A 26,223-nucleotide genomic window follows, 5' to 3' on the forward strand; every position below is an offset into this window, starting at 1 on the left:
TTTTTTTTTTTTTTTAAAAAAGCTAAACCTTTTATAGTCTACCTGTGAACTGGTTAAAGAAGGAAGATGCAGAATTTCCCTAGTCTGGAAGCCCAAAGGCAATAGAAGGCAGCAACTAGTAATGGTAGGCAATAGGAAATTCCAGCTACGATTCACAGCTGTCAGATGGAGTGGAGGCATTTATCTATCATGAAATAAAGCACAAGTGAACTTCACAGCATCACTTAACCCAACATAAGTTGATGCATTGAAATCAATATCATATGGAGGTTGCCTTCCCAGTAAGCTGGTGGTGGGTAGACAACAATATTGTGTTTCCCTGCCCTCAAGAAACATTTAGTAGTGCATACTCATGATATGTTACTCTGGTTATGTATTCTTAAAACCTGGTCACCAGATTGTTTAGTTCATGTGGAATATGATCTCACCATAGCAACAAGTTGGACGGTTGCTTATATACCCCAAGAACAAGTTGTTAATTGTGCCACCTTCACTTTTTTTGAAAACTGCTGGCTAGACCCTAGAATACTTTAAAGAAAACTAATGTATGAAACAGCATAGTTTGCTCATCCCCTTCCCACTCCCTGTAATCTGAAAGTCAGAATTCTGCTGGCTTAAATGCACATTTGAATTCATTTATGACATGACAGAAGCTCAGAGGTGCCTGTAGGATCACACATGAACACACTGTATGATACGAGGGAAGCAAAAATAATTCATTTGAATTCTATATGCCTTGTTGCTATGGTTTTCCCTACAGTGTCTGTGGGATCAGAAAAACAGTGCTATCATATAATGATACATGCCTTTTTATGGATATTGTGATATTGTGACTCAACAGCCATAGAAAAACTTTATTATAAAGAACATTTATTTTGAGTTTTTGTTTCTACTATGTTTTTTCTGGCCAGCAGTCTTAAGCTGCTTGACACATGTTCATAAACAACCAGCAATGAATCTGGCTTAAGGAATCCTTTTCTAGATATCAGCCCTTTCCACTCTGGACTGAGTTTATCACTACTTAATATTTACTCTGTAGTTAGTAGGAAGATGCAGAATTGGTATCCTAGCAGTTATAGAGCATTATTCATTTTCAAACTTTCACATACTTGGGTTTGCTGAAGAAGTATTGTATTACAAATTTAATAAGAACTTTGTTCTTTTTTCTTAAAAAAAGTTTTATTTATACAAAAGCTTAGGACACAACGTGGTGGTCAGAGTGTCAAATCATTCAAAAACAAAGTCATATACATATAGCTCAAATTAATTATAAACAATTTGTTCTCTGTAAGGAATAATATTACTTATTAAAATTAAAATTAATACAATTTTAGATAAAGTTCAATCAAACAAAGATCCTCAGTCACCTTGCAATTATGATAATCTGTATCCTGTTTTAAGCTTTACTAATTGCAATTGTCTTATTCCAGTTACATTTCAATAGACATATAGTTGGGATTTCAGGTATCCTTAATAATAGATCATTCATTAAAACTAATTTTTTTCCCTGTCACAAGTGGTTCTTACTCACTCTCTATTACAGCATATTTTTCATGTTTAAAATAACGATATAAATCCAACAAATATATTTTTTAAAATATATTCTATCATTTCATCAATCCACATCTATAAAAAAATCTTTCTAAGCCCTTTTGTAAAGTTTATACTTTGTTCTTGTAAAGTATTTCAGTTTTCTGGAGATTTTACACTTCAAAAGTTGTTGAATGAATACTTTTACCATTATCTTGTATTACATTTTAGAAGAGGAAAAATAGTCCTAAATTCAGAAGGCTGATTACTGTTAAATCTTTCTTTCTAGTTTATGGGAGAAGTATTTGCTTGGCTATTATGTGAGAGAAAAGCCCTTGTTTTCATCTAGGTAATCAATATTTCAACGTTTGTGTAGTTCTGTTCTAAAAAGGACTTGGGGCTATGCTTCTGTTTCTGTTTCTTTTTGTGAAGATTGATATGATTTCCAAGAAAATTGCTAACATTTTCTTTGGCCTGGAGAAGATATAATGAAGAAAATATCCTCTTGGATTTTTATAGCTCTGCTGTTGAAAAGATGGGTGGTAATTCTTCTTTAGAATACTTGTCAAGAGCAAGATTATTCAGTTAGGGAACTGGTCAATTCTGGTTTATGAAGCTGTTTTGCTTCCTTTATTCTGTAATGTGACTTTTAATAGTAAAATTCCGTACTCAAAGCTTGAAGAAAAAAATAAATTTTGAATTAACTATCAATTCACACTACATTCCCCTTTATTCCCACAGGGGCATTCAAGACTATCAGGTCTGCACATCTCACATCCTCCAATGCCAGTGTACGCATAGCTGATTCTTCTGGACTGCTTGCTCAGTCTCTGGAAAACAGGAGAAATGCTGAAAGGCTTGAAAGTGGTCTTATAGACCCTGATTCAGGATTTGAAGTACTGCAGAATAAAATGGCTGTCACACCCAACTTGACTCCAGTAATTAATAAGGTAAAACTTATGCTCTAGAGCAGACCTATTTGTATAAATGACAAAAACTGAGGCTGAATGTTTAAACATATTTATCTATATTTATATGTAGATATAGATGTTATTGATATTAAGGTTGGTTGGAATTGGATAGAAGCAGTGCTAGTGTAGAAAAAGAAAGATTCATGAATTGCTAGTTTAGATTTTTTTTTTCTCAGACACTGTGGAAGTATTTGTACAGTTAAACCATGGCCTGTATTTTGAAAAATAAAGAGATTTTTGTTCTCCAAGGACACTTGTTCTTCCAGAACTATGCAACCTGTAATTACTTTATACACAGAGGGGAAAGTCCAAAGCATAATAAATAGGGGATATTAACCCCAGGAACAGTAGAAACCAGTTTTAGATTTTCAGATTCTCTCCTCTCTCCCTCTCCCTCTCCCCCTCCTCCCCCCTCTCTCTTTCTCTCCCTCTCTCTCCCTCTCCCTCTCCTTCTCCTTCACATACACAAACCCGATACAGATGATTTTGTAATTAAAGGAATATGAATGTACATACAACAAAGCCCATGTGGCAATATTATATTTTCCTTGCATCATGAATACTGGTTATGAATGAAGAATCAGAATAACACGTTGATGTTCATACCATCTAGCCACCAACCCTCAAGTATCTTCTCTAAGACTCCTTATTGCTTTGAATTTGTTCTGCACTGGTAATCCGTGGAGATAAGCATTACTTAGATTCTGTATCCCTTCATGCATTTAAAATGTTTTGCAGAACATTCAAGCCATTTAATATCAGGGGAAGACTAATTTTATTTGCAGCTTAGTCACACTTCTTCAACAGACGGCAGTAGTAGGGGATTTTAATTGTTCCTCCCGATCCCTGTCTTGATTCTGCTGGAGAGGATGAAATGTAAATTACATACGTAGTCCTCAGAAACAATTCAATTCTGAATGGATTGTGAAGCATCTTTAGGCCAGAATTGAACCTCTTAGTGGCCATGGCCTTGACAGGTACCTGAGCATAAGTATTTGTGCCTTCAAGCCAAGTTTTGACTCCTGATGATCATCTGGAGAGGTTTCTGCAGTCTCTGCAGTTTTCTTGGCAAGATTTTTGAGAAGTGGTTTGCCATTGCTTCCTTCCTAGAGCTGAGAGACTAGTATGACTAGTCAAAGGTCATCCAACTAGCATTGGGTCTAAAGTCACAATCCACAATCTCCCAGTTTCTGACCTGATGCTTTAATCATTACACCAAGCAGGCTTTGAGAATATCTTCACTGATTCTAGCTATATTTATTTTGGATTAGTGAACTGCCATCTTTATGTGTAAAATATGTTGAAATATATGAAATTTCCAGGTGAAATCAAGCTTATTTCCACACCAACCAATGAGACTGGAATTATTTAAGATACAGTGCTTATTTATATTATAGCTGCCAGCGATTAGCAAACATACATTGTTTCTTGTATCAGAGTAACATGTTTCTGAATATCGGCTCCTGCATAGCTTGGCCAAAAAGGATGCATCTCTGTTTGAATCTTGAACTGTAAAAAACAATGATCAACAAAATAAGTCTATTGACTGATCCAGTTGGGATCTTACGTTTTGAAATTCAGAGTTGCTTTATGTGCTGTTTATATGTATAGTTTTACCTGAAACTGCTAAAGTTGAATTTGGAAGCTATCTAATGATAGGCAAGTTACACATAAGTTACACTACACATAAGAAACAAATAAAATAAGCTGTCTGAATCGTATTACAAATATTTGTACTGTAATTGGCAAAGCTTTATTGATCCTGTGACTTTTCCTGTTAGGTTTGCAGTGTTGTGAGATCAGAAGTTTGCACTCCTAGTGAATGTATCGGGTATCTGTGTCCTCATCAAAATGCAAATGAATGTAGCTCAGGTCTGAACTGCAGAGGGATCCTTGCACTTTCAGGGAGTTCCATCCAAACTGCTAGGAAAACCGCCCAAGAATTCCGCAATTTCAATAGTCAACTTCAGGGGACTGAACAAATGGTATGTATTTAGAATGGAGAAAGCAAAAGGGAAGGAATGGAATATTTATTTCAAAGGATGAGCTTCTTTTATAGGCCTGATTAAATTAATGTTTGGGTGTTTTCACTTTATGTTTGTGTTGTTGTTGGTTTTCCCCCTGAGCTTGTGAATGATTATCAGGACATGCAACTTGCAAAAAAAATATTTTAAACTGTAGTTCTATTCATGTATTCAGTTGAAATAACCTAGCTAGACAATGTTTTCTATGTCCTTGTGAAAAGAAATACATTTAGGTCTCAAAATACAACTGTTCATTTAGCAACTTTTCAAAGTTACAACACTGAGAAAAGTGACTTACAATAGGTTCCTCACACTTGACAACCATTGCATTATCTCCACAGTCACAAAAATTCAGGCACCTGGCCACTGGCATGTCTTTACAAAGCTTGTGGTGTCCTGGAGTCATTTGTGATTGTCATTTGTGACCTTCCCTAGCTGGCTTTCAAAAACAAAGCTAATGGGAAAGCCGGATTTGCTTTACGACCACATCTGTCACTTAACAGCTGTAGTAATTCACTTAACACCTGTGGCAAAAAAAATAGATCATAAAATCAGGTGTGACTCACTTAAAAAATCACCTTGCTTAGCAATGGAAGTTCTGATCCCAGTACTGGTCATAAGTCAAGGACTACCTGCCCTTAAAGTCTTTTAAAGTTTTAAAGCTATTTTTTATACATTATTTTTATTGCTTTTAAAATAATAGCATAAAAATATAAGAGCAAGAAGAACAAGCCAGGAAAATTGCATGCACTATAAAGAACATAACAAGTGCTTTAAAATGTTCTATTTGTTTTCTATTTGAATATTCAAATTTGTTTTTAACCAGAAACTTTTATCTGAAATAATAGAAAAGAATGGGAGTAATTAATACTCAGAGGGGATGAGTAGTACTGCTTGTGGACCCACTTGGAACAATGTTAAAACTTGAAGCTTTTAGGAGCTGTATTAAATACCATATAGAAACTGAATCTGCCTTGCCTATTAATAGATTAGAGCTGCTGAAATAACTTCCAGCAAGATTCAGACTAATGCCCAAAACCTGAGGAATCAAATGAGCATCATCAGGACACAGATAGAGGCAGACATCCAGCGCACTCAACAGTCCATCCGTCAAGTTCGCAGCTTCCTAACAGGTAAAGTCAGGAGTTCCAACATTCTCACAATCCATACCTTGTCACTAGTCAATTTCTTTGCTGTATGTAATTTAGCGTTCTCATAGCACCTGCTGTTACTCAGAAACCAAATTCAATAACTGCTTTCCCACAGGGGTCTTTCATGCAGAATCTCTTCCAGTTAACAGAGAATGTATTCTCATCTGCCTGCTGCCAAACACTTGACTAGCAGTTGAACTCTAAGGGGGACTTCCTTTCCCAATTGCTTCTCAGCTGCTCCTCATAGTGAACTTTCCAACTCTTTTCCCCATACTGATTCAGCTCCAGTTGTGACTTGCACCTTTTCTTCTTCACTGCTTGCTCATGGATAGCCTTTCTTATTACTTTCAAGTTGGACTCTTAAATATATTTCTGAGCCATCCCTCTTTCTTCCACCTCTCAGATTAGCTTTCTTTCCAACCTTTAGTCATCTGTCCCTTTTCAATGACCTTTTGCTTCTGGAGCTGGAGACTACCACCGGGATGTCTTTTGACTGACTGCATCTGCCATGACCTTTAGAAGACAGATGGGGACAGGGAGTTAATTGATACAGAACATTTCTATCCCCAGGAATTGCAAACTAATAGGGTTGTCAGTGTTTCTAACATAGATGTTTATGCGGTTAAGAATATTAAGGTTGCAGTTAGGAAAAAAATCAAGTTTTTGATTGTTGTTGTTAGTTGCGAAGTCGTGTCCGACCCATCGCGACCTCATGGACAATGTTCCTCCAGGCCTTCCTGTCCTCTACCATCTTCTGGAGTCCATTTAAGCTCATGCCCACTGCTTCAGTGACTCCATCTAGCCACCTCATTCTCGGTAGTCCCATTCTTCTATTGCCCTCAATCTTTCCCAGCATTAGGCTCTTCTCTAGTGAGTCCTTCCTTCTCATTAGGTGGTCAAACTATTTGAGTTTCAACTTCAGGATCTGGCCTTCTAAAGAGCAGTCAGGGTTGATCTCCTCTAGGATTGACTGGTTTGATCGCCTTGCAGTCCAGGGGACTCGCAGGAGTCTTCTCCAGCACCATAGTGCAAAGGCCTCAATTCTTTGGCGCTCAGCCTTTCTTATGGTCCAACTTTCACAGCCATACATTGAAACTTGGAAAACCATGGCCTTGACTATATGCACTTTTGTTGGCAGGTTATATAGAAAACAAACACAAAGTCAGTCAAAAAGGACTAAAATGCCTATGTACCAATGGACAAAATATAAGGAATAAACAGGGTGAAGTAGAAATCCAAGTACATGAGGGCAGATATAATATTGTTGCCATTACAGTGGTGTAATGATGGGATAAAACCCATGAATGGAATATACAACTAGAGAGATTTAAATTGTTTAAAAAAACAGGCCAAATAAAAGAGGAAATGGATTTGTGCTATATATAAGAAATAATTATATATCTACAGAAATACAGCAAAACAATGATGAAAACCTTCTTGCATACATTTGAGTCAATACAAAAGGAAAAAAGAATGACTTTACCATAGGTGTATATTAAAGGCCACCCAATCATAGGAAATAGATGGATTTTTTGCTAGTCAGTCAACTAAGGTATGTAGGATGTATACCACAATAGTAATAAGGGATTTGGAGAGCTGATTTCAAAAAAATTAGAGACAGCTTGAGAAGGATTCCATGGATAAGAATCCTCAAGGAGAAAACCACATAAGTAGCTTAGGAAACTTTGAAAAGTGAGATTATCAAAAGCCTAGTCTAGCACAATTCCAATGAAAAAGAAAAAAATAGGAGATCTCAAAAGAAACCAGCATGGCTACAAAAAGAATGCTTTGATAAACTGAAAGATAAAAAAGGACAATGATAAAAAGTGGAAGGAGGCGCACATACATAAAGCAGAATATAAGTAAATAGCCTGAACCTGCAAAGATGAAGTCAAGAAAGCTAAGGCTCAAAATGAACTAAGGCTTGCAACAAAAGTAAAAAAAAAAAAGCTTCTTTCAACATGTAAAAAACAAGAAAAAAGTCAAGGAAATGATTGATCCATTAATGAGAGAAAATGGCAAGAAAGTGATGAGCAGTATTCCAATATTTGAGGGGCTGTTACAAAGAAGAGGAGGTAGCCTATTCTCCAAAACATTTGAAGGCAGGACAAGAAATGATGGAAACTAATTAAGGAGAGAACCAGCCTAGAACTAAGGAGAAATTTATTGACGAGTAGAACAATTAATCAGTGGAACGACTTGCCTCCAGAAGTTGTGGATGCTCCAACAGTGGAGGTTTTTATGAAGAGATTTTCAAATCATTTGTTTGAAATGGTGTAGCTTTCCTGCTTAAGCAGTGGGTTGGACTAGAATAAAGTTCTCCAAACTTTTGACTTTGCAGACCAACAAGGGAGGAGGAGAGGGGATGGGTCTGCATGAGCAGTGGGCATCCTTCTTGTACAAATGGAGTATGCATGCATGCGTTCGCCCACTGCTCGTTCAAGTGGAGATGTGCATGCACACTTGCCTGCCACTTTGGTGGCCCGGTTCCAAACAGCTCAAGGCCCAGTAGTAGGCTATGGTCCGGGGTTGGGGACCCCTGGATGAAAAATCTTTCAAGGTCCTTTCCAATTCTGTTATTCTGTTATTCTGAGGGCATCCATAATATGCTGTCAACCTTTCAATATATCTTTTAATCCAATATGGATAGGAACTCTTTGCTACAGACGTTATTTGGTTTTAGGTTACTTTAAGTTATGGATGTGCAAAAAATGGAATGTTCTAAAATTATATGGAAAATTGAATTGTGAATTGTGCACATGCTTTAGAACCATATGAAACTTCCATGCTCTCCTAAGAGTGGTTCAGAGTTTTCCGGGAGCAATTTCTAAAAACAAAATCCCCAAATTAATGAGTTTACACATCCTTAGTTCAAGTCCTTTGGAACTGAGCAAATGAAAAACATGGAACAAGTTTTCATTTATTCAAAATGCGGGCATTTTATATAGTTCCTTCCACTCTGGCAAACAGCAGTGAATCACAATCCTTCTGACCGCAATTTTTTAAGCACTAATATATGCTATCAATTTTCTCTTTTCTATATTTGACAGAACTAAAATAGAATCCTTTTTGCATAATAACTAAAATGTACAAAATATTGTCCAAAACGTTATGAGGTGGATTTCATTCCATACTATATTTAAAATAGTGGGAGTTCTCTTTTGAGTCAAGGCAGATCATACTTTGAGTAAAGATTGAATAGAAATGTCTATGTGTCACCCTGGAATTATTTATAAAACTTTAGTCTTATTAAATCTTTTTACCAAACCAGGTTGGTGTTGCTTGTATTAATAACAGTATTCTGACATTCTGGTTTCATCTGGCAGGCTTGTTGAAAAATGAAAATCTTGTCACTTGAACTCAAAACATTTTCTCCAGTATCCTACATTAGTATTGTTCAACTAGTTCATGTAATGAAAAAAATGTCTGCTAAGTAGCCTAATTTCTGCAGCCATTCCTCATCTTCAAAGCATTCACCAAAGTCTGGCCTACCATTTTCTTGAAAGTATACTTGTAATACAGGGGTGTCAAACTGCCGGTCCGCGGGCTGGAGGCGTCGTGCTGAAACCGTGTTGACCCCATTGCCAGCAATGGAAAAAAAGTTGCGATACATCGCGACACGCCACGTGACATTGCGAGTTTGACACCCCTGTTGTAATATGTCTTTCAGCTCAAACGCCCTATTGAAACTTTTCCTCACCGCATTTCTGTATATAGCAGGTGATTATCTGTCCTGGACAATGAGAAAATATGATTTATCTGTACTCTCTCAAGGTTCCTTATGTTAGGGATACATTTGGTGTGTTTACAGTTATACAGGTATACTTACAACAGTTCATTTAGTGACCGTTCAAGGGGTTACGATGGCACTGAAAAAAGTGACTTATGAATATTTTTCTCTGTTACGACCTTTCCAGCATCCCCATGATCACGTGATCAAAATTCAGACACTTGGCAACTGACTCATATTTGTGACTGTTGCTGTGTCCCAAATTCATGTGATCACCTTTTGTGACTTCTGACTAGCAAAGTCAATGGGGAAGCCAGATTGACTTAACAACCAGGTTACTAACTTTTCAAATTGCAGTGATTTACTTAATAACTGAGGCAGGAAAGGTTGTAAAATTGGGCAAAATTTGCTTAACAAATGTTTCACTTAACAACAGAAATTTGGGCTCAATTATGGTCATAAGTATATTTTTTTCTTTAGTTTAGAAAATTGTACATAACTACATAACAAGAGAATCATCTGTATAAAACCATAGCCTTCATTCTGAGTTTCTCTTTAGACACTGCAGTTTGAGCCTTAATCTTTTTTTTTTACAAATCCACTGAACCTTTTTCAATATATATAGATAAATGTTTTCCTTCCAGCTGATTTTAATAGATATTTCACACTGATTGGATTTTGGAAGCCCTTTGTTACTTGGATTTTGACATGTTTTTGTAATATTTGTGTCTAGCAAAGTTTGTTCTGTTTAATTGGAACAGCTGCTAACTTCACTATTCCTCATTATATAATATTTGTTTTATTTGGCTTGTTTTAAAAGCCTAATTTTCTTTATAATCTAAAAACTCTTTTGTGGCACTGCAAAGGCTTGTTGATCTATCACAGGGGTGTCAACTGCCGGCCTGTGGCACAGATGTATCTTGCTGAAACCATACCCACCCCAGCTCTGGCAATGGGGAAAAAGTTGCGATACGTTGTGACAAATCATATGACGTGGCAAGTTTGACACCCCTGATCTATCATGTATTTAAATATCAAATGCTGTGGATCTAGGCATATCACAAATATTTTATAGACTGAATTTGAGATGCACTTTATCTTGGTTAGATTATTTACTGTCTTTTTTTTTAGATCCAGACGTTGATGCTACCACGATTCAGCTAGTGAGCAATTACATCCTGTCCCTTAATCTTCCAATTGACACTGGCACAATTCTCAGTAAAATCACTGAGATTCAGAATTTGATTGCTAAGCTGCAATGTCCTGACAGCATCATTGCCCAAACTGCTGGAGACATAGCTAAGGCCAAACAGCTTCAGCGGGAGGCTGAAGAAGCCAGGTAATATTCATTTCTTTTTCTGTTAAATTTTTATCCTGCTTTACATTCAGGAGATTAAATTAGTATACATAGTATTTCATTCTGCAATTAGGGAACAAGCGTTTGATCCATTGTTAAAGTAATATTTGACATAAGTTTATTTATTATATCATTTAGTAGAAGTTTTTTCTGAATATGTATATAATTTTAAACTTTCTGAATTCTGATGTACAAAAATGTCTTCTGGAACTTTCATTAAGAAATTGTTCCTGTGTATTTCAGGAGATAGTTTACTATAAAACCCATAAGTTCCTTTAACTGGATAATCTATCCTTATTGATTATGTATTTTACTAATTGAATTGAAACATATAGTATGTATGGAAGCATACAATAACATGAAGAGTGCTATGGGAAGCTATCTAATATTCTTAGTGGTAAATCTTACTTTCAGATTATATCTTCTCCATTAATAACAGTAATTTGGATAGCATTTCGCTTGAGTATTTAAAGCATTCACATACATTATCTCAGTTCAGAAAAAAATATCAATAGGCCAGTGTTATTGTTTCAACATATGACAAATGAGATGAATAAAGAATATTATGTATCCTAAAATCGGGCAAAGAAGCTTTATAGCCTAATTCACTTAATTCCAATATTGTAACCACCACAATATTTATACTATTAGCTGTCACAAAAGAGTAGGATCTCTTAATAGTCAACTTTTTTCCTGTCTGATCCCTAGGTACTGTCCGTTGCAAAATCTATCTATTAATACTATTTCACTGGTGCCAAAACGTTTGTCTCTACTTTTTGGGAAGCTGTAATATTATGCTGCTTTTTTATTGTATGTGTTCATATTCTGTTCAACAGGTCATCATTATATAGAATGCCATCTATATAATAGAATGCCATCTTTTTGAAAAGAAAGCAACATTTTTTTAATGTAATATTTTTTTAGGAACCAGGCCAGTACTATTGAGGGCAATGTAGATGATGTGCTGCAAAAGCTGAAACAAGGAGAAATAGCACTTCAAGAAGCTGAACTTACTATTCATGACTCTACTTTTCCCCTTCAGCGTATCCAAACTCGCCTTGATGAAGTAAGTGATTTGTGCTTAGATTCTGATATTGAACATCTCTCTAAGTCAGTGGTTCTCAACCTGTGGGTCGGGAACCCATTTGGGGTCGAATAACCATTTCACGGGCGTCGCCAAACAACGCAGACCGCCATTTTTTCCCCTTTTTCTTAGCTGTGCTACTTCCTTTTATTCTATTGGCTTTTGAAAGCCAATAGAATAGACTCTCTTGAATAGAGTCTAATTCTATTGGCTTTCAAAAGCCAATAGGAATTGTCCAGGCTGTCTCTGCCCTGCTGAGCCCGCCAAAAGTCCCATTCTGCAAACGGTGCTGCACCAGTTGAGTAGTCCTCGACTTATGACCGGTTCAGTAGTCTTTGACTTACGACCGGTTGGGGGTCGCGGCATTAAAAAGGTTGAGAACCACTGCTCTAAGTTGTTCACTCTAAACCAGCCTGCTCTCCTTTCATATTGATAAACCTCCATTGTTTCCTAGAATAGTGGTTTTCATAACTGATTACTTTATTACCTTCATAAAATATTCCTTGTTTATGTAACCGGTATTTTTTTTTCAGGGATATTTATAAAATTTCTGAATTTTTTTGAATGTTCAGATCCAGACTATCCTCACTCCAACTCAGGTGAATGTGCGGGACATCACCAATCAACTGGATAGTTTCACTGAGACACTTGTCCAGCTACAGCACAAGGCAAACCAGAATCAGGTATTGGCCGCAGATGCTCAGCAACAAGCAACAGAAGCTCATAAACAAGCAAAAAGCACTCAGCAGGTATGTGTTAGATCTGCCCCAATCTGATTCTGTAGGAAAGGAAGACCCATTTGGTTGAAGTGAAAGGTTCTTTTACTAAAAAGGAGTTGGCTGCAGTAAAGACAGTCTGGTTCTCGGTTTCTGTTATCCCCCCCCCCGTGACCAGTCTGTCTTTAGCCAATTGGAACTTGCCCAAGTGTTTTGAGAACACTGAGATGTTTTGGGGTAATCAACATTCTTTCTCTGGGTGGCTGGCCTTGGATTCCTACAAACTAACTCCGAACTTCTCTGATCTTTATCACCTGTCATTTCCCCCCCCCCCATTTCCCATCACACACACACACACACACACACAGAGAGAGAGAGAGAGAGAGAGAGAGAGAGAGAGAGAGAGAGAGAGAGAGAGAGAGAGAGAGAGAGACTTATTACCCATCTATCCTTCCTCCCCTCTCCCTTGTAGCCTTTAATGGCAGGATGCCTGTGAGGGTTCAAGCTGAGCCTGGCAGACCTGGCATTATGGAAATAGGAAATTATTTTAGTGGGTTGCATGCTTTAAGCTACGGTATTGGTCAGGTAGCCTTTGGGGAAAATACCTGGTAAATATTCTGATCTCCTGTCTCTGTTCAGCCATTAGACCCATCAATAAAATTGGCTATTCACTCTAATGGAAAAGTCCCCAGCCATTTTAGGACAACAATGCCATTCTGCATAATTAGAACATATACTGTACATTCTCAGAGAATGGCCATCACAGAGTCACATGACCAGCCATTACATATTCATTCAGCAAAGGACAAACTGAAATTGCTTCTTACTATCTCTCTTACTCCTTGTTTTATTTGTTCTTCAGTACAAGGACAAACTGCCTTGCCAAGCTTTGTTTAATTATAGACTTAAACAATTGATATTGAAGAACAAACAGAATTTGTTCATTATAACTATAATTTAACCTGATTCTCCAACATGACACCCTGGGATAACAATGTGCCACCAAGACTTTTAATTATAAAAGAAGGAAAGATAGGATGCTACAAGGGAAATTAAGAGCCTTTGGCTTCTCATTATTTCCAGTCATACCCAGAGGAATATCATAGGTCTCATAGGAATACTTTGCAAATAAAAATGGTTAATAAGGAAATCTGCCTTATCAAGCTTTGTTTGGTTATATTCAATAAAACAATTGACTATTGAAGAACAAACAAAACTTGTTCAGTGTAGTTATATAAAAGATGCATGAATTTGGCTTGGGAATGGGAGGGAAAAAGAAACTCTTCAAAGTGGACAAACTGGAATATATCACAGTGAAAAGAAGGTGTGTTCTGTGCAGCCAGGAGAAATCAGAAAACTGATGTGAAAAAGAATTACCACTTTTTAAAGAAGAAGAGGAATAGGCAAGAGAGAAAAGTGATGTTTAATAATCTGATACACTTATAAATGGAACACTGATTATGTAGGAGGCCATCTAACATCATGTGATCTCAGGTTTGAAGATGGGAATTCTGATGTTATCTACACAATATATCCATTGGAAGTATGACTAGTTTTCATTTACTTCTCTGCTCCCCTCCCCCCCCAGGTATTTGAACAATTGAATGGCAAATACATTGACCTGAAGAGACGAATGGGACAAGGGTCAAATTTAGGCATTCAAGGTGACCGAATTCAAACTGCCCACACAGAGGCCAACACATTGTTGAATGAAGCCTTGAATATGATGGCCAAAATGGCTGGTAAGGATTACCTGCATAGCAACTCTCAAAATCAGAAATGACTTCACAATTCTTACCTTCATTGCCTTGGCATTTCATACAGGATTGCAGATTTTAAAAATAATATCAAACACAAAGGTCCTTCTCTGAATCTTAGTAATTTCATATATAATATTGCAGTTTCATGCATAATAATTTTGTTTAATCTAATGATTTCATACCAAGTATATGTTAAACAAAATGTGGATGTACTTTTCACATTTAAATCTGGATACATCATTGTTGGTCTAAGTAAGCCACAGGATTTTATAGAGATAGAGATGAAAAGCTACTATAGCAAATCCTATGAGGCATTTCAACTTGTCCTTTTAATGGAATGGACACTCAGGAAGAATATAAATACTCTGTTACACAGCCAGTCACAGATTTGTTCCATAATAATGGCTTGCCGAGCCAATTTTTTTTAATGCTCTATTTTGACCCTTCAGTTTAAACCTTTCAGATCTAATAACTTTGCTCAATATGTTTTGGGAAACAGCCAGTGTGTAGACAAAATGCTCTGACTTCTGTGGCAGGTGAAATATGAATAACTAAGTGGCTGAAAGCCAGAGATATTATTTTTTAAAGGAGTGTTACTGTTTTCATTGATAAACTTGTGCCTCTAATGAATGTCTTTCATTGAAGGTGCCTCCCAAAAGCCAGAGATTTAGCAGCTGGCTGATGAGAGGCATTTATTCAGAGTTGGCTGAATGCAATGAGGAATGTTGATATTATTAAATAGGCCACCAGACAATTTCTCATGCAAAACATGATGAGCATACATTTACCAGTGCTGGCTGACGTCAATGTCCACATTCATTTGGCCCTACCAGAAGGAGGCGAGGCTTTTTCAGACAGAAAGGCAAAACTGATTTTGGATGCTATGTGACAGACAGCAGTTCCTTAATGTTGGGTCAAGTTCTGCCAATCGTTTAGGGAAGCAGAATGAATTTCTTTCTAGTTACTGTTATGGGTAAGAAAAATATGGCATGTAAGATGGAAATGGAGCTAGGGACAATTATTTCCCTTCATAAAACAATAGATACTGCTATGTAGGGAATTTACTGTGTAAATACTTATAATAAATTGGTTGAGTAATCTCAGTTTATCTAGATGTTAATAGCAAGATTAACACTAGACCAACAATCAATAAGTAAACAACACTGCAATCAAGGAATTATCAACTGAGACAAATAAGCTAACCATAAACAACAGCCTAAGCAAGGAACTACCAAGAACTCTCCCAACACTGACAGGCAAGCCACTAGTATATAAAGAGAGCGAACCCCACTCCTTTCTTGCACTGATGACATTACCTAATTTGGTAATGAAATGTCTACAAGAAAACAACCAAGCTCAGAGAACGCCAAGGACCCCACAGTTCAACTCTGAGTTACAAATATTCTGTTCTGGTATGTTCTTCTTTTGCTCATTTGAGTTTGAGCAAAATTCTGCAAAATCAGAAAACTAAGCAGCATAGCCTATTCATAGAATTTCACTGTCTTTCAGACAAATATTTTCATTTAACATTCAATACAGGTTAGTTAGGGACTGAAGTGGTAGAACAGATCCACAAAGGATAAGAGGGAGGGGGCAAGCATGTGCAGCCCATAGTTTTTGCATATGGGGTGCCCTATTGCAGTAGTCCCCCAACCTGTGGTCTGTGGTCTGGTACCGGTCTGTGGCCTATGGCCACTGGTCCGTGGAATGGCTGGCAAGTGCACGCACATGTGCATGCACCTTCCCCCTACTTGTGTTAGCATCACTGTGTGGGTGCTAGTGCCCCCGTTTGTGCATGCACGGTGGTAATGCCGCTGCCAGTGTTTGTGCGTGTTTGTATGCGCATGCACACACACGTGTACATTTCCCTGCTTCTCCCTTTCTCTCCAGGCCACCAACCCAGAAAGTTTGAGAAGTTCTGCCCTATTGCACAGGACAGGCATTGCATGAAAACAATACATGTTAAAAGATGCTAGAAAAACAGAACAGGTTGAACGGTCACTATATAATATTATAATGAATTAGAAAGGGAAAAAAGTTTCTTTGCATCTAACCTATTTCTGTTTCATTCCTCAGCTTTAGAAACAGAGCTACAGGAGAGTAACAATGAATTCATCCTCAAGTCAGCCAGGCTGGAAGGTCTGGAAAAGAAAGTGGAAACAATTCGTGATCATATCAGTCAACGAGTTGCATATTATGCCAGTTGCACAGATTAGAACAGTTTCTGCTTTTATTTAAAAAGCTAGCTTTGAAACATTGCTATAGGTCAAGCTTTAGAAAAAAAAAGAAGTGGATGTACTAATTTATTTCTTGTAGCGCTCCAAGACTCCCTTATATTTAAAATTAACCTCTTGAATTCAGATGTTCTGATAGCATATTTTTTAAAAAAATGGCAGATGTACTTTTGCATAAATTCTATCCAAGCAAAATCTGGATTCTAGCAAGATTAAGAAAGCAATATAAATAAATAATGGTGTCTGTTTCTTAGATCTCATAGCCTATTGTAAGACTTTTTATTTTTTGTCCACTACTAGTTATTTTTAGTAATGTAAAATAGCTGTTTGCAGATAAACTACTGCAAGAAATAAATCTGACACTAAGAGATTGGTGACCTGTATTAGTCTATCAATAAATAACTATCAGGCATTTAAGAACCAACAAACTTTATTGAACAATGTATATTACGTGTACTATTCCAGAACTGACAAGTAGAAATTAATGAATGAAGTAGAGATGGTGCTCCCTTCCTTCCTGTAGAATCAATTCATGCAAACTGTGCTGGAACAAATGGCAATGTCAACAAGCATTCTTAGCAAATTGCTTCTGTATCATGAATTAAAGGGCCACAAGTAAGCCAGCATGGGATATTTTCTGCTTCGGCCAAGTGCTCTAAGGGACTCAATGCAAAAATAACACTGCACACCTTGCAATTGCTCTTTATTCTACTGAACAAGCACAGATGTACAAACATGTATCCCAACAGTTTGATCATGTTTATCCACTGATTACAGAACCTTTCTTTAAAAATTGTTTTCCAGTTTATATGAAACAATCCTCTTAATTCATATAATTCAATCATATGAACTCTCAGTTCTATGGATGTGCTTTAAAGAAAATATCAGATGTGGGCATCTAGGAACACAGTTCTCCATGGCATCGTTCAAGACAGGCCTTCCCTTTCTGCACGGTTGATATTTGACTTGTAAGTTTTCAATAGGAGTATCAAGCAGCCCTTCTGAAAAGAGAGTGAAAAGTAGAATTCATTTGATGTGCATTTTATTGGAAAAACGTTTTCCAGGAAATCTTGGTTTCTTTTGAAAAAAAGATTTGTAGAGATTTGTCATTCTTACCTAACAGATACTGAACTAAGTTGGCAAAAACTATATAGTGTTGTGCAAAGTATAATAATTTCCAACTGAAGGTTCAAGCATCTGTTTTCATTTGCTTATTAAACTAAACTGATTAGCAGAGTTGCTATACTTATTTATGCTGTTATTAAAATGATAATTACAAAATCTCATAAAAATCCATTTCTTTTTTTAACTTATATTTCATTGGGTTATAGAAGAGCAAACAATAACATCAATAAAAATTACCATTATTTTGGTGAAATCTATAAAAGATATCTAAAAGCTAGTGTTGCTAATACAATATGATAGTAAAATAGTAACATCTATATATAAACATTCTTAATATTGAGATTATAAGTGGCAAAAACAATATATAATATAAAATATGATTAAATAATGGGAAAATAACAATTTGTCAGTTCATAGTAGCCATCTGGAAGAAAGCACATCCTAGATAATCTTATGGCCTGTGATGGAATGTAGCAAGCTGGATTTCAAGGAGGGAAGGGGTGAATTCCAGTGAAATAAATATTTCAGATATTTTGTGTGAGAGAAAGAGGGTGAAGACAGTAGAGCAGGGGTCCCCACTCTTGGCCACTTTATGACTTGTGGACTTCAACTCCCAGAATTCCTCAGCCTTCTGGAAGTTGAAGTCCACAAGCCATAAAGTGACCATAAAGGGACCCCTGCAGTAGAGTGTTTAATCTGGTAAAATTCTATCTATAGGTGTGGAAACAATAAAGAACTCAGCTTGGAAGAATCACCATGTGTCATTCTTGGTTTTTGAGTCTGACATGGCCTTTGGTTGATTGTTTTTTTTTATTATGAAGATTACTAAGATGTTCCTTAGTATATAGAAATGTGTATCATTGGAGAGAGAGAGAGAGCATCTTCACAGCTTGGGGAAAAAAATACACCCTCCATTTTAGAAGAGGTGTATTAATGATAAAGAAAAAGGTATTATGGTTTTGGAGCAATTAGAGACTCATTGGGAAATATATATGAGAATAGGGTTAGGGTTATATATATTGATCTCTCATTTAAATGAAACTATGAATATAGTTTGAGGTAGTGAGACGTACATCTTTTGGTACAGTGTACCTTTCTGCAAAAGTATATGGTCTCAGGGTATCTGTAAAGCAAGCTGATCATTAAAGTTTGGTTTTTCCTGCCTCCCTATTCTGCCAGCTTGGGCAAAGTAGTCATGACATCTCCCTATTGAATGCTGGGGTGCACCTTTTTCATGAACAAACCTGCTGACATGAGAGTAAAGACATTTCCTTGCTCTGCACTCAGCATAACTGGGAGATCATGAAATGGTAGCAGCATTTAAATGCTTTGCTATTTTTTGCTAGAAAAGTGAATGTGAATGTGAATTTTATGTATACACTTACCTGTAAAGGTATATGTTTTATCCTTATGGCAGTTTTTTCAATCACATTACCAAGCAAACACCAGTTTGCCCACTACCAAAATAGGTGTGATTAGTGGCTTTGACTGGAACCAGGACTTCTGAGTTGAAGTGACTGATTTTGAAAGAAAAGATTGAAAAGAAAACAAAGTAAAAAACTGTTTTTTTTTTCAATTAGTGTAAGATGCATTATTGTCTGATAACAGGTAATGGATAACATACAGCGTGCGCGCACGCGCACGCACACACACACACTATATATACTGTAACCTCTATGTACATGATCTAACTAGTGGCTTAGAAAGGTGATGCAAACTACCATCCACTTCATAAGATGCATATCTATTCTGCTCAGGGGAATTCAACAGGATTAATGCAGTATAAATGGCATTACAGTACTCATCTATTTGATGTTCTATTCTGAATCTTCCTCCAGTATGTGATGACCCGGACTTGGGGGACAGTATCAATTGTGAATATGTACAGATGGCCCTGCTGTCTTTTGGCACTTGCAGAGTCATGGATGCAGGGTCATGAAAGGACAGCAAGGAAAACACCCAATGTCCTAACCCACCCGGGAACGTATGATGTCTTAGGGAAACACCCAAAAGGGAACATTTTTAGCTACTTCTGCTTTCTCCCTTCTTATCTACAATGTGCCAGAGTTACTGGGTGAAATCTTTATCTTATGTGTGTCAGCTTTGCTGGGTGGATTGCTTATGTAATCAGAAAGAATAAATACAAGGATTCCTTGTCATTCGGGGCCTCTCTCCTTTAGAGGAGCCCAACTTTGTTCAGCTGAATAAAACATAAAGCTTAAAGGCAACTTCTGGTTTCCTGTATTTTTTTATCAAGCAAAACCTCAGAACCTGCATATCATATGCATGCAGTGATGCTATATGTATACTGTGAAGGTTTCACATTATGGAGCAAGATGTATATTCAGACCATACTTCTTCCATGCTGACATTTTCATGTAGACAGATAAAATCATTATACAACTGTCATTGAATTGATGAATGCAACCATAGAACTTCAAATAATCACAGTTATGAAATAATCATACACTATCAACATAGTTCATTTTAGATCATGCTTTCAGATTCAATTGGTCAGTTACTTTCCATAAATTCTAGCTAATATTTAGTGGCCAGAGATTTTTAATCTAAAAATAATTGGTCCATAATGATGTTTCTTACTTTTCATTATTAAAAATTGTATTTTTATACTATGGTATTATCATTTCATTATGTTCTTTGTTCCTGATTTTCATTTAGTTGTTTTTGTTATTATTACTTGAACAAATAGAGTAAAGGAAATTTATGCATTTCAAAATAAGTGAAATAGAAATTGCTATGCTCCCTAATCCACATCTATCTATCTGTCTGTCTGTCTGTCTATCATCATCTATTTCTGAACCATCCATATTCCTCAATTTTTGCTTTTCATCTCCTTTCCTGTGACCAAGATGCCACATTACTTACACCAACTTTTTCAAATGTTTGCCAAATGTTCAAATACACTGACACCCCAATTACTATGATATCTAGATTGTGTAGCCAACAACTAGAAATAGCAGATTGGGAAAGCTACTGAAATCTCTACCTGGTAATCAGAAATTTTAGTCTGGTCATCCCAAAGGACACTTACTGTGTCTTGGCATCTCTTTTTATGAGTACTGCTTCTGAGCAAAAAGTTGTCTTCACTTTCTCACATGTCACACATTCTGGAGTACTGCTAACTGAAGGTCTGCTTGGATGGCTCTGGCTGTCTATTGCAGTTACAGAAGTCATATGAACTGATGTGGTCCCCAGATTATCTAAATATTTGCTTTCTGTCTTCTTGGCACGCAAGCCAGCAAGATCTGAAGTATTCTGATAGGATAATACAGGGATCAAATTCTTGGTGTCTTGACTTGATTGTTCCTTGTAAATAACAGATGATGTCTTAGGCCTTGATGTAATTTGTACTTGTACTTGGCTTTTGACATTGTCCTCTGCATGATGACCATTCATGTGTAGTTTCTTCATATGATGGACCACAGCTGCAGCATTGAAGGCTTGCTAGTAAAGGAGAAGATGATAGCGTTATCAGAATTATATAACTGTAGTTCTCTAAAAAACCAGATTGAAGAATGCTGAGTATGTTCATAAGCTGCTGCTGAAAATTTACCTAGGGAGATATTGGAAGCAGGCCTCAAATTCTTATGATCTCACTAGTATTCCATGCACTATAGATAAAAAGTAAGGAGGAAACTTAGCTGATGCTGTATTTATCTGAATATGGTATGAATGGCTTGAGAACCATGTACAATAAAACAAAGGTAGACAAACCATGGAACACAAACTATAAGCAGCTCTATACTTTTTTCTGTCTGACCATTTAGAGAGTTTTGAAATTTGACCAAGGTATGGTAATTCAGGCCTATATTTTATTGTTGTTACATTTCTTGTGGAAGAGTGTCTGGATAGGAATTTAGAATCTACTCTGACATGGTACAGCTAAAATCAGCTTTTCACTATTCTCAAGAGGAAAAAATGAGCTTAAAAATGTTATATGGAATCTGTTGATGTCATCATGACATCACAATGCTCCCTGAGGCCCATGGCAGTTGAAATAAATGTTTAAAAGCTTGCAAACTCAGTTACAAAATATTTGTCTGCCCCTGCAACAAAAATTTACCAAAGAACTTGGAATACATACAGTGCAATTCTATGTAAAATCGTCTGAAAGCAAACAATCCTATGTTCAATAGAGCTTACTTCCTAGTAAGTGATCTAAAACTTATTTATATCTATCATCTTTATCAATCATCTGTATGAAGCTATCCAAATCCAAAAGACTCTGGGTAACTCACAATATGTTAAAGAAATAATATGTAATAAGAACCTTATCCCTAAAAAAGAAAAAACTGAAAAAGGAAAAAAGAAACAAGCATCCACGGTCCTCCATCCACCCATTTCTGCAGTCTAAATTTTGTAGTGAAGATGTCATAATTTTTTCAAGGGAAATGGGTCTTTTGAAATTGATGGCAACCCTTTGTCTTTACTACCCTTTATATAAAAGGTAAAGGTTTCCTTTGTCCAGTCATGTCTGGAGGGCAGGTATTCATATTTGTTTCTTGGCTGAAGAACCCCAGCATTGTCTGATGACATTTTCTATGGTCATGTGTCCAGCAAGGCTATATGGCAAAGGTGCACAGAATGCTGTTCTTCCCACCAAAATGATACCCATTACCTATTTGCATGTTTTAATACTGCTAGGTGGGTAAGACCTGGGGCAAGAAACTGGACCTCACTCCATTGCGAGATGCTTAGGTTTGAACCCAGGCTGTCAGCTTTAACTTTTAGCCCCCTTTCCATAACAACTCTTATATAACCCTTCAGATAACTCTTTTTATAACAAGTTGCCAAATATTTCTATATTTACTGATGAAATTCATTTTATACTTTGTACCATATGACTCACCCAAAAATATATTAAACCCTTAGCTACCTGGGTAGTATTATTTTATGGGATTTTTGGACTGAGAAGTTCTAATGGAAATTTTATCTCCATGCTCCTGGTAGAAGACCACCAGAGCATAAAACAACATCAAGTTACTTACCTTCCACTTGCTTTTTGCAAAATTTTTTTGGATCTGTACACTGACAGATGGATATATGTCACAGTGGAGGGCTGTGTTTCCATCAATCCTGCAAATTAAGTAAGAGGAGAACAGGCCTGTAGACAGATGGTGTTTTTGAGTGATACATTTTGCATTCTTGTAACTTCTAGATGATTTCTTTCTGTGTATGAGTGGTTTGGGTTTGTCTCAACAAGGTACTGCAAAGGGAACATAGTTTTGTCTGCACTGCAGAGACAACTGGGTTGATAAGGTGATTAATATCACTTTGAAGTCTTCCCCTGCAGTTCCAGGAATAAGCAGAGATTTTTGCATGCATTATTGGGAGGTAGGGAAAGCTCAAAAATAAGGCAAAGTAAAATAAGTATTTTGCTGTTAGTAGACCAGGGGATCTTCAAACTTGGCCCTTTTATGACTTGTGGACTTCAACTCCCAGAATTCCTCAGCCAGGCATTCTGGGAGTTGAAATCCACAAGTCATAAGAAGGGCCAAGTTTGAAGACCCTTGGAATAGACTGTTCTACTTTGTAAAACTGAAACATTCAAAGCATTGCTAAAGTGGCCACCCCTCTGAAGCTTTGCACAGTTCCAAGGACAGTTACTATGCCAGATGCAAGTTTCTTTTCAAAGTTTTTGCTTTTGTATAGGCTGACTCTTCCAGAACTGTTTGAGCCAAGATTCTGAAGAAAACTTACTTGTATGTATTATATGGTTATTGCCTATGTTATTTAATATTAAACCTAATGGATCTCCTTCTCAGCTTTGTGTAGAATGTTCTTTTTCTGTGACTACCCTTTGGTGACTCAGAACATGTCAAAGCCCATTTTTCTTTCTACTTTCTATTTCACTTATCTTTTCAGTCATGAGTGAAGTCTGTCATATTATTCAACTTGCTAAGACTGAGAAGATCTATTATAACATCCAGAAGTTCTATTTACTATTTTTAAAATAAACATTAATTAACTGAATTATTTTGGCTGTCCAGAATGAGTAGGGAATCATCACTTAGTGCTATGTCATTGCTTACATGTAATTTTAGTAAAGGCGTATAACAGAATAACAGAGTTGTAAGGGACCTTGGAAGTCTTCTAGTTCAACCCCCTGCTCAATCAGGAGACCTTATACATTTCAACAAATGGCTGTCCAATCTCTTCTTAAAAATCTTCAATAATGGAGCAGCCACCATTCTGCTTCTGGAGGCAAGCTGTTCTACTAGTTAATTGTTCTTACATCAGGAAATTTCTCCTTAGTTTTAGGCTGATTTTGTCCTTGATAAGTTTCCATCCATTGCTTCTTGTCCTGTCTTTAGGTGCTTTGGAGAATAGCTTGACCCCTTCTTCTTTATGGCAGCCCTTCAGATATTAGAACACTGCTATCATGTCATCCCTAGTCCTTCTTTTCATTGGACTAGACATACCCAATTCCTGCAACCATTCTTCATATGTTTTAACCTCCAGTCCCCTAATCATCTTTGTTGCTGTTCTCTGCACATTTTCTAGAGTCTCAACATATTTTTTATATTGTGGCAACCAAAACTGGATGAAATATTCCAAGTACAATCTTATTAAGGCATTATAAAGTGGTATTAACACTTCACATGATCTTGATTCTATCCCTCTGTTAATGCAGCCTAGGACTGCATTGGCTTTTTGGGTGGCTGTAGCGCACTGCTGGCTCATATTTAAGTGATTGTCCACTAGGATTTCTAGATCCTCTTGCAGTTACTGCTGTTTAACCAGGTACCACCTACTTTATACCTGTGCATTTCATTTTTCTTGCCTAAGTGTAAAACCTTACTTTTGTCACCATTGAATTTCATTTTGATAGCTAGAATCCAATGTTCAAGTCTGTCAAGATCCTTTTGCATCTTGAGTCTGTCTTCTGGGGTGTTGGCTATTTCTGCCAGCTTGTGTCATTTGCAAATTTGATGAGTTCCCCTTCTATCCCTCATCTAAATCATTTATGAAGATTTTGAAAATCCCTGGGGCAAAGACAAAATCTTGGGATACCTCACTGCATACTTCCCTCCATGTAAATGTTATTCCATTGAGGATTATATGTTGAGTTAAGTTTGTCAGCCCATTATCAAACCATCTAGTAGTGATGCTATCTATCCCACTTTTTTCTAACTTACCAAGAAGTAGGTTGTGATCTACTTTGTCAAATGCCTTACTAAAATCCAAGTTTACTATGTCTATGGCATTTTGCTGGTCCACTAATTTAGTTACTTTGTCAAAGGATAATTTGTTTGGCATGATCTTTTTTGACAAACCCATGTTGGCTTCTGGTTATGACTTTGCTTGCTTCTAGGTATTCACAGATCTATTGCTTGATTATCTTTTTCAGGATCTTCCCAGGTATAGATGTCAGGCTGATTGGTCCATTTCCCCCTTTTTGAAGATGGGAACCATATTAGCTCTTTTCCAGTCCTCTGGTAGTTCTCCATTGCTTCATAAATTTTTAAAGAGATGGTGCAATGGTTCCGAGATCACTTCTGCCAGCTCCTTCAGAACTCTGGGATGTAATCCATCTGGTCCTGGTGATTTGAACCTGTCTAGGATGAATAGACGCTGTCTTACTATTTTCTTGCCTAATTTAATTTGAATTCCTAGTCTGTCTTTTATGGTTCTGCTTTTGGTAGGTTGGGTTATTTTTTCATTTTGTGTGAAGACAGTTGCAAAGAATCAATTAAGTAGCTCTGCTTTCTCCCTGCTGCCTGTCCCTTTTTTGCCATCTTCTCCCATTAATGGACTGATTGTTTCTTTGACTTTTTTCTTGTTTTTTACATGTTGAAAAAACTTTTAATTGTTTTTTCTATTTGTTACAAGTCTTAGTTAATTCTGAGTTTTAGCTTTGTCCTTTTTGTCTTTCAGTTTATCAGAGAGTTCTTTATGCAACCATGCTGGTTTCTTCTTGGATTTCATATTTTTCTTTTTCTGTGGTATTGTGCTGGACTGGGCTTTTATAATCACATTTTCAGAGTTTCCCAAGTTTCTTGAGTTGTTTTCCCCTTTAATATTTTCATTCATGGAATCCTTCCCAAGCTCTCTCTAAGTTGGTTGAAATCAGCGCTTTTGAAATCAAAGACCCCTGAAGTCTAAGGCAGGGGTGTCAAACTTACCATATCATGTGACATGTTGCAGCGTATCACAATTTTTTCCCATTGCCAGAGCAGGGGTGGGCGCAGCTTCTGTGTGACACATCTGGCCCACAGGCTGGCACTTTGACACCCCTGATCTAAGGTATATAATAGCTTCCTGTCTACATTGTCCTCCATACTAGTTAACTCAAACAAAAATATTAGAGAAGTCAATTACATTTTATGATCCACTGCTAATTCCATGTGAATACAATTATAAAATTTCTTACTATATCACAGAAGTGCACATTTTTTTTAAAAAAAATGCAATAATATTATTCATCTCACCAGGGATGCCTGAAGGCTTTCTCACAGGTAAATCTCTTATTTGGATCCTTCTCGAGTAAATGAGAAATGAAATCTTTGGCTGTTTAAA

At 36.8% G+C, this 26,223-nt stretch overlaps 2 protein-coding genes across 4 annotated transcripts in view; one reads left to right on the top strand and one right to left on the bottom strand.

Annotated features, from left to right (window-relative positions):
- Positions 1 to 18,434, top strand: part of LAMB3 (laminin subunit beta 3) — a 64,672-nt gene extending 46,238 nt beyond the window's left edge. The window contains exons 16-23 of the mRNA XM_039361359.1: positions 2,272 to 2,480; positions 4,283 to 4,486; positions 5,514 to 5,658; positions 10,538 to 10,745; positions 11,688 to 11,829; positions 12,420 to 12,596; positions 14,152 to 14,305; positions 16,400 to 18,434. Of these exons, the coding sequence (XP_039217293.1) occupies positions 2,272 to 2,480; positions 4,283 to 4,486; positions 5,514 to 5,658; positions 10,538 to 10,745; positions 11,688 to 11,829; positions 12,420 to 12,596; positions 14,152 to 14,305; positions 16,400 to 16,539 (1,379 nt within the window). The 3' untranslated portion in view covers positions 16,540 to 18,434. The remainder of the gene's footprint in view (positions 1 to 2,271; positions 2,481 to 4,282; positions 4,487 to 5,513; positions 5,659 to 10,537; positions 10,746 to 11,687; positions 11,830 to 12,419; positions 12,597 to 14,151; positions 14,306 to 16,399) is intronic.
- The window catches only part of CAMK1G (calcium/calmodulin dependent protein kinase IG), a 48,273-nt gene continuing 38,961 nt past the window's right edge, over positions 16,912 to 26,223 (bottom strand). For 2 of the 3 annotated variants that reach the window (XM_039361360.1, XM_039361361.1), the window contains exons 9-12: positions 26,136 to 26,214; positions 22,692 to 22,779; positions 20,735 to 21,147; positions 16,912 to 19,199 (exon numbers count right to left, since the gene is read on the bottom strand). In XM_039361360.1, coding sequence (XP_039217294.1) covers positions 19,109 to 19,199; positions 20,735 to 21,147; positions 22,692 to 22,779; positions 26,136 to 26,214 — 671 coding nt within the window. In that variant the 3' untranslated portion in view covers positions 16,912 to 19,108. The remainder of the gene's footprint in view (positions 19,200 to 20,734; positions 21,148 to 22,691; positions 22,780 to 26,135; positions 26,215 to 26,223) is intronic. The other variant, XM_039361362.1, reaches the window with a different exon arrangement.

The sequence above is a fragment of the Crotalus tigris genome, unplaced genomic scaffold, assembly GCF_016545835.1.
Source record: "Crotalus tigris isolate CLP2741 ecotype Arizona unplaced genomic scaffold, ASM1654583v1 scf7180000019259.915256, whole genome shotgun sequence".
Classification (NCBI taxonomy): domain Eukaryota; kingdom Metazoa; phylum Chordata; class Lepidosauria; order Squamata; family Viperidae; genus Crotalus; species Crotalus tigris.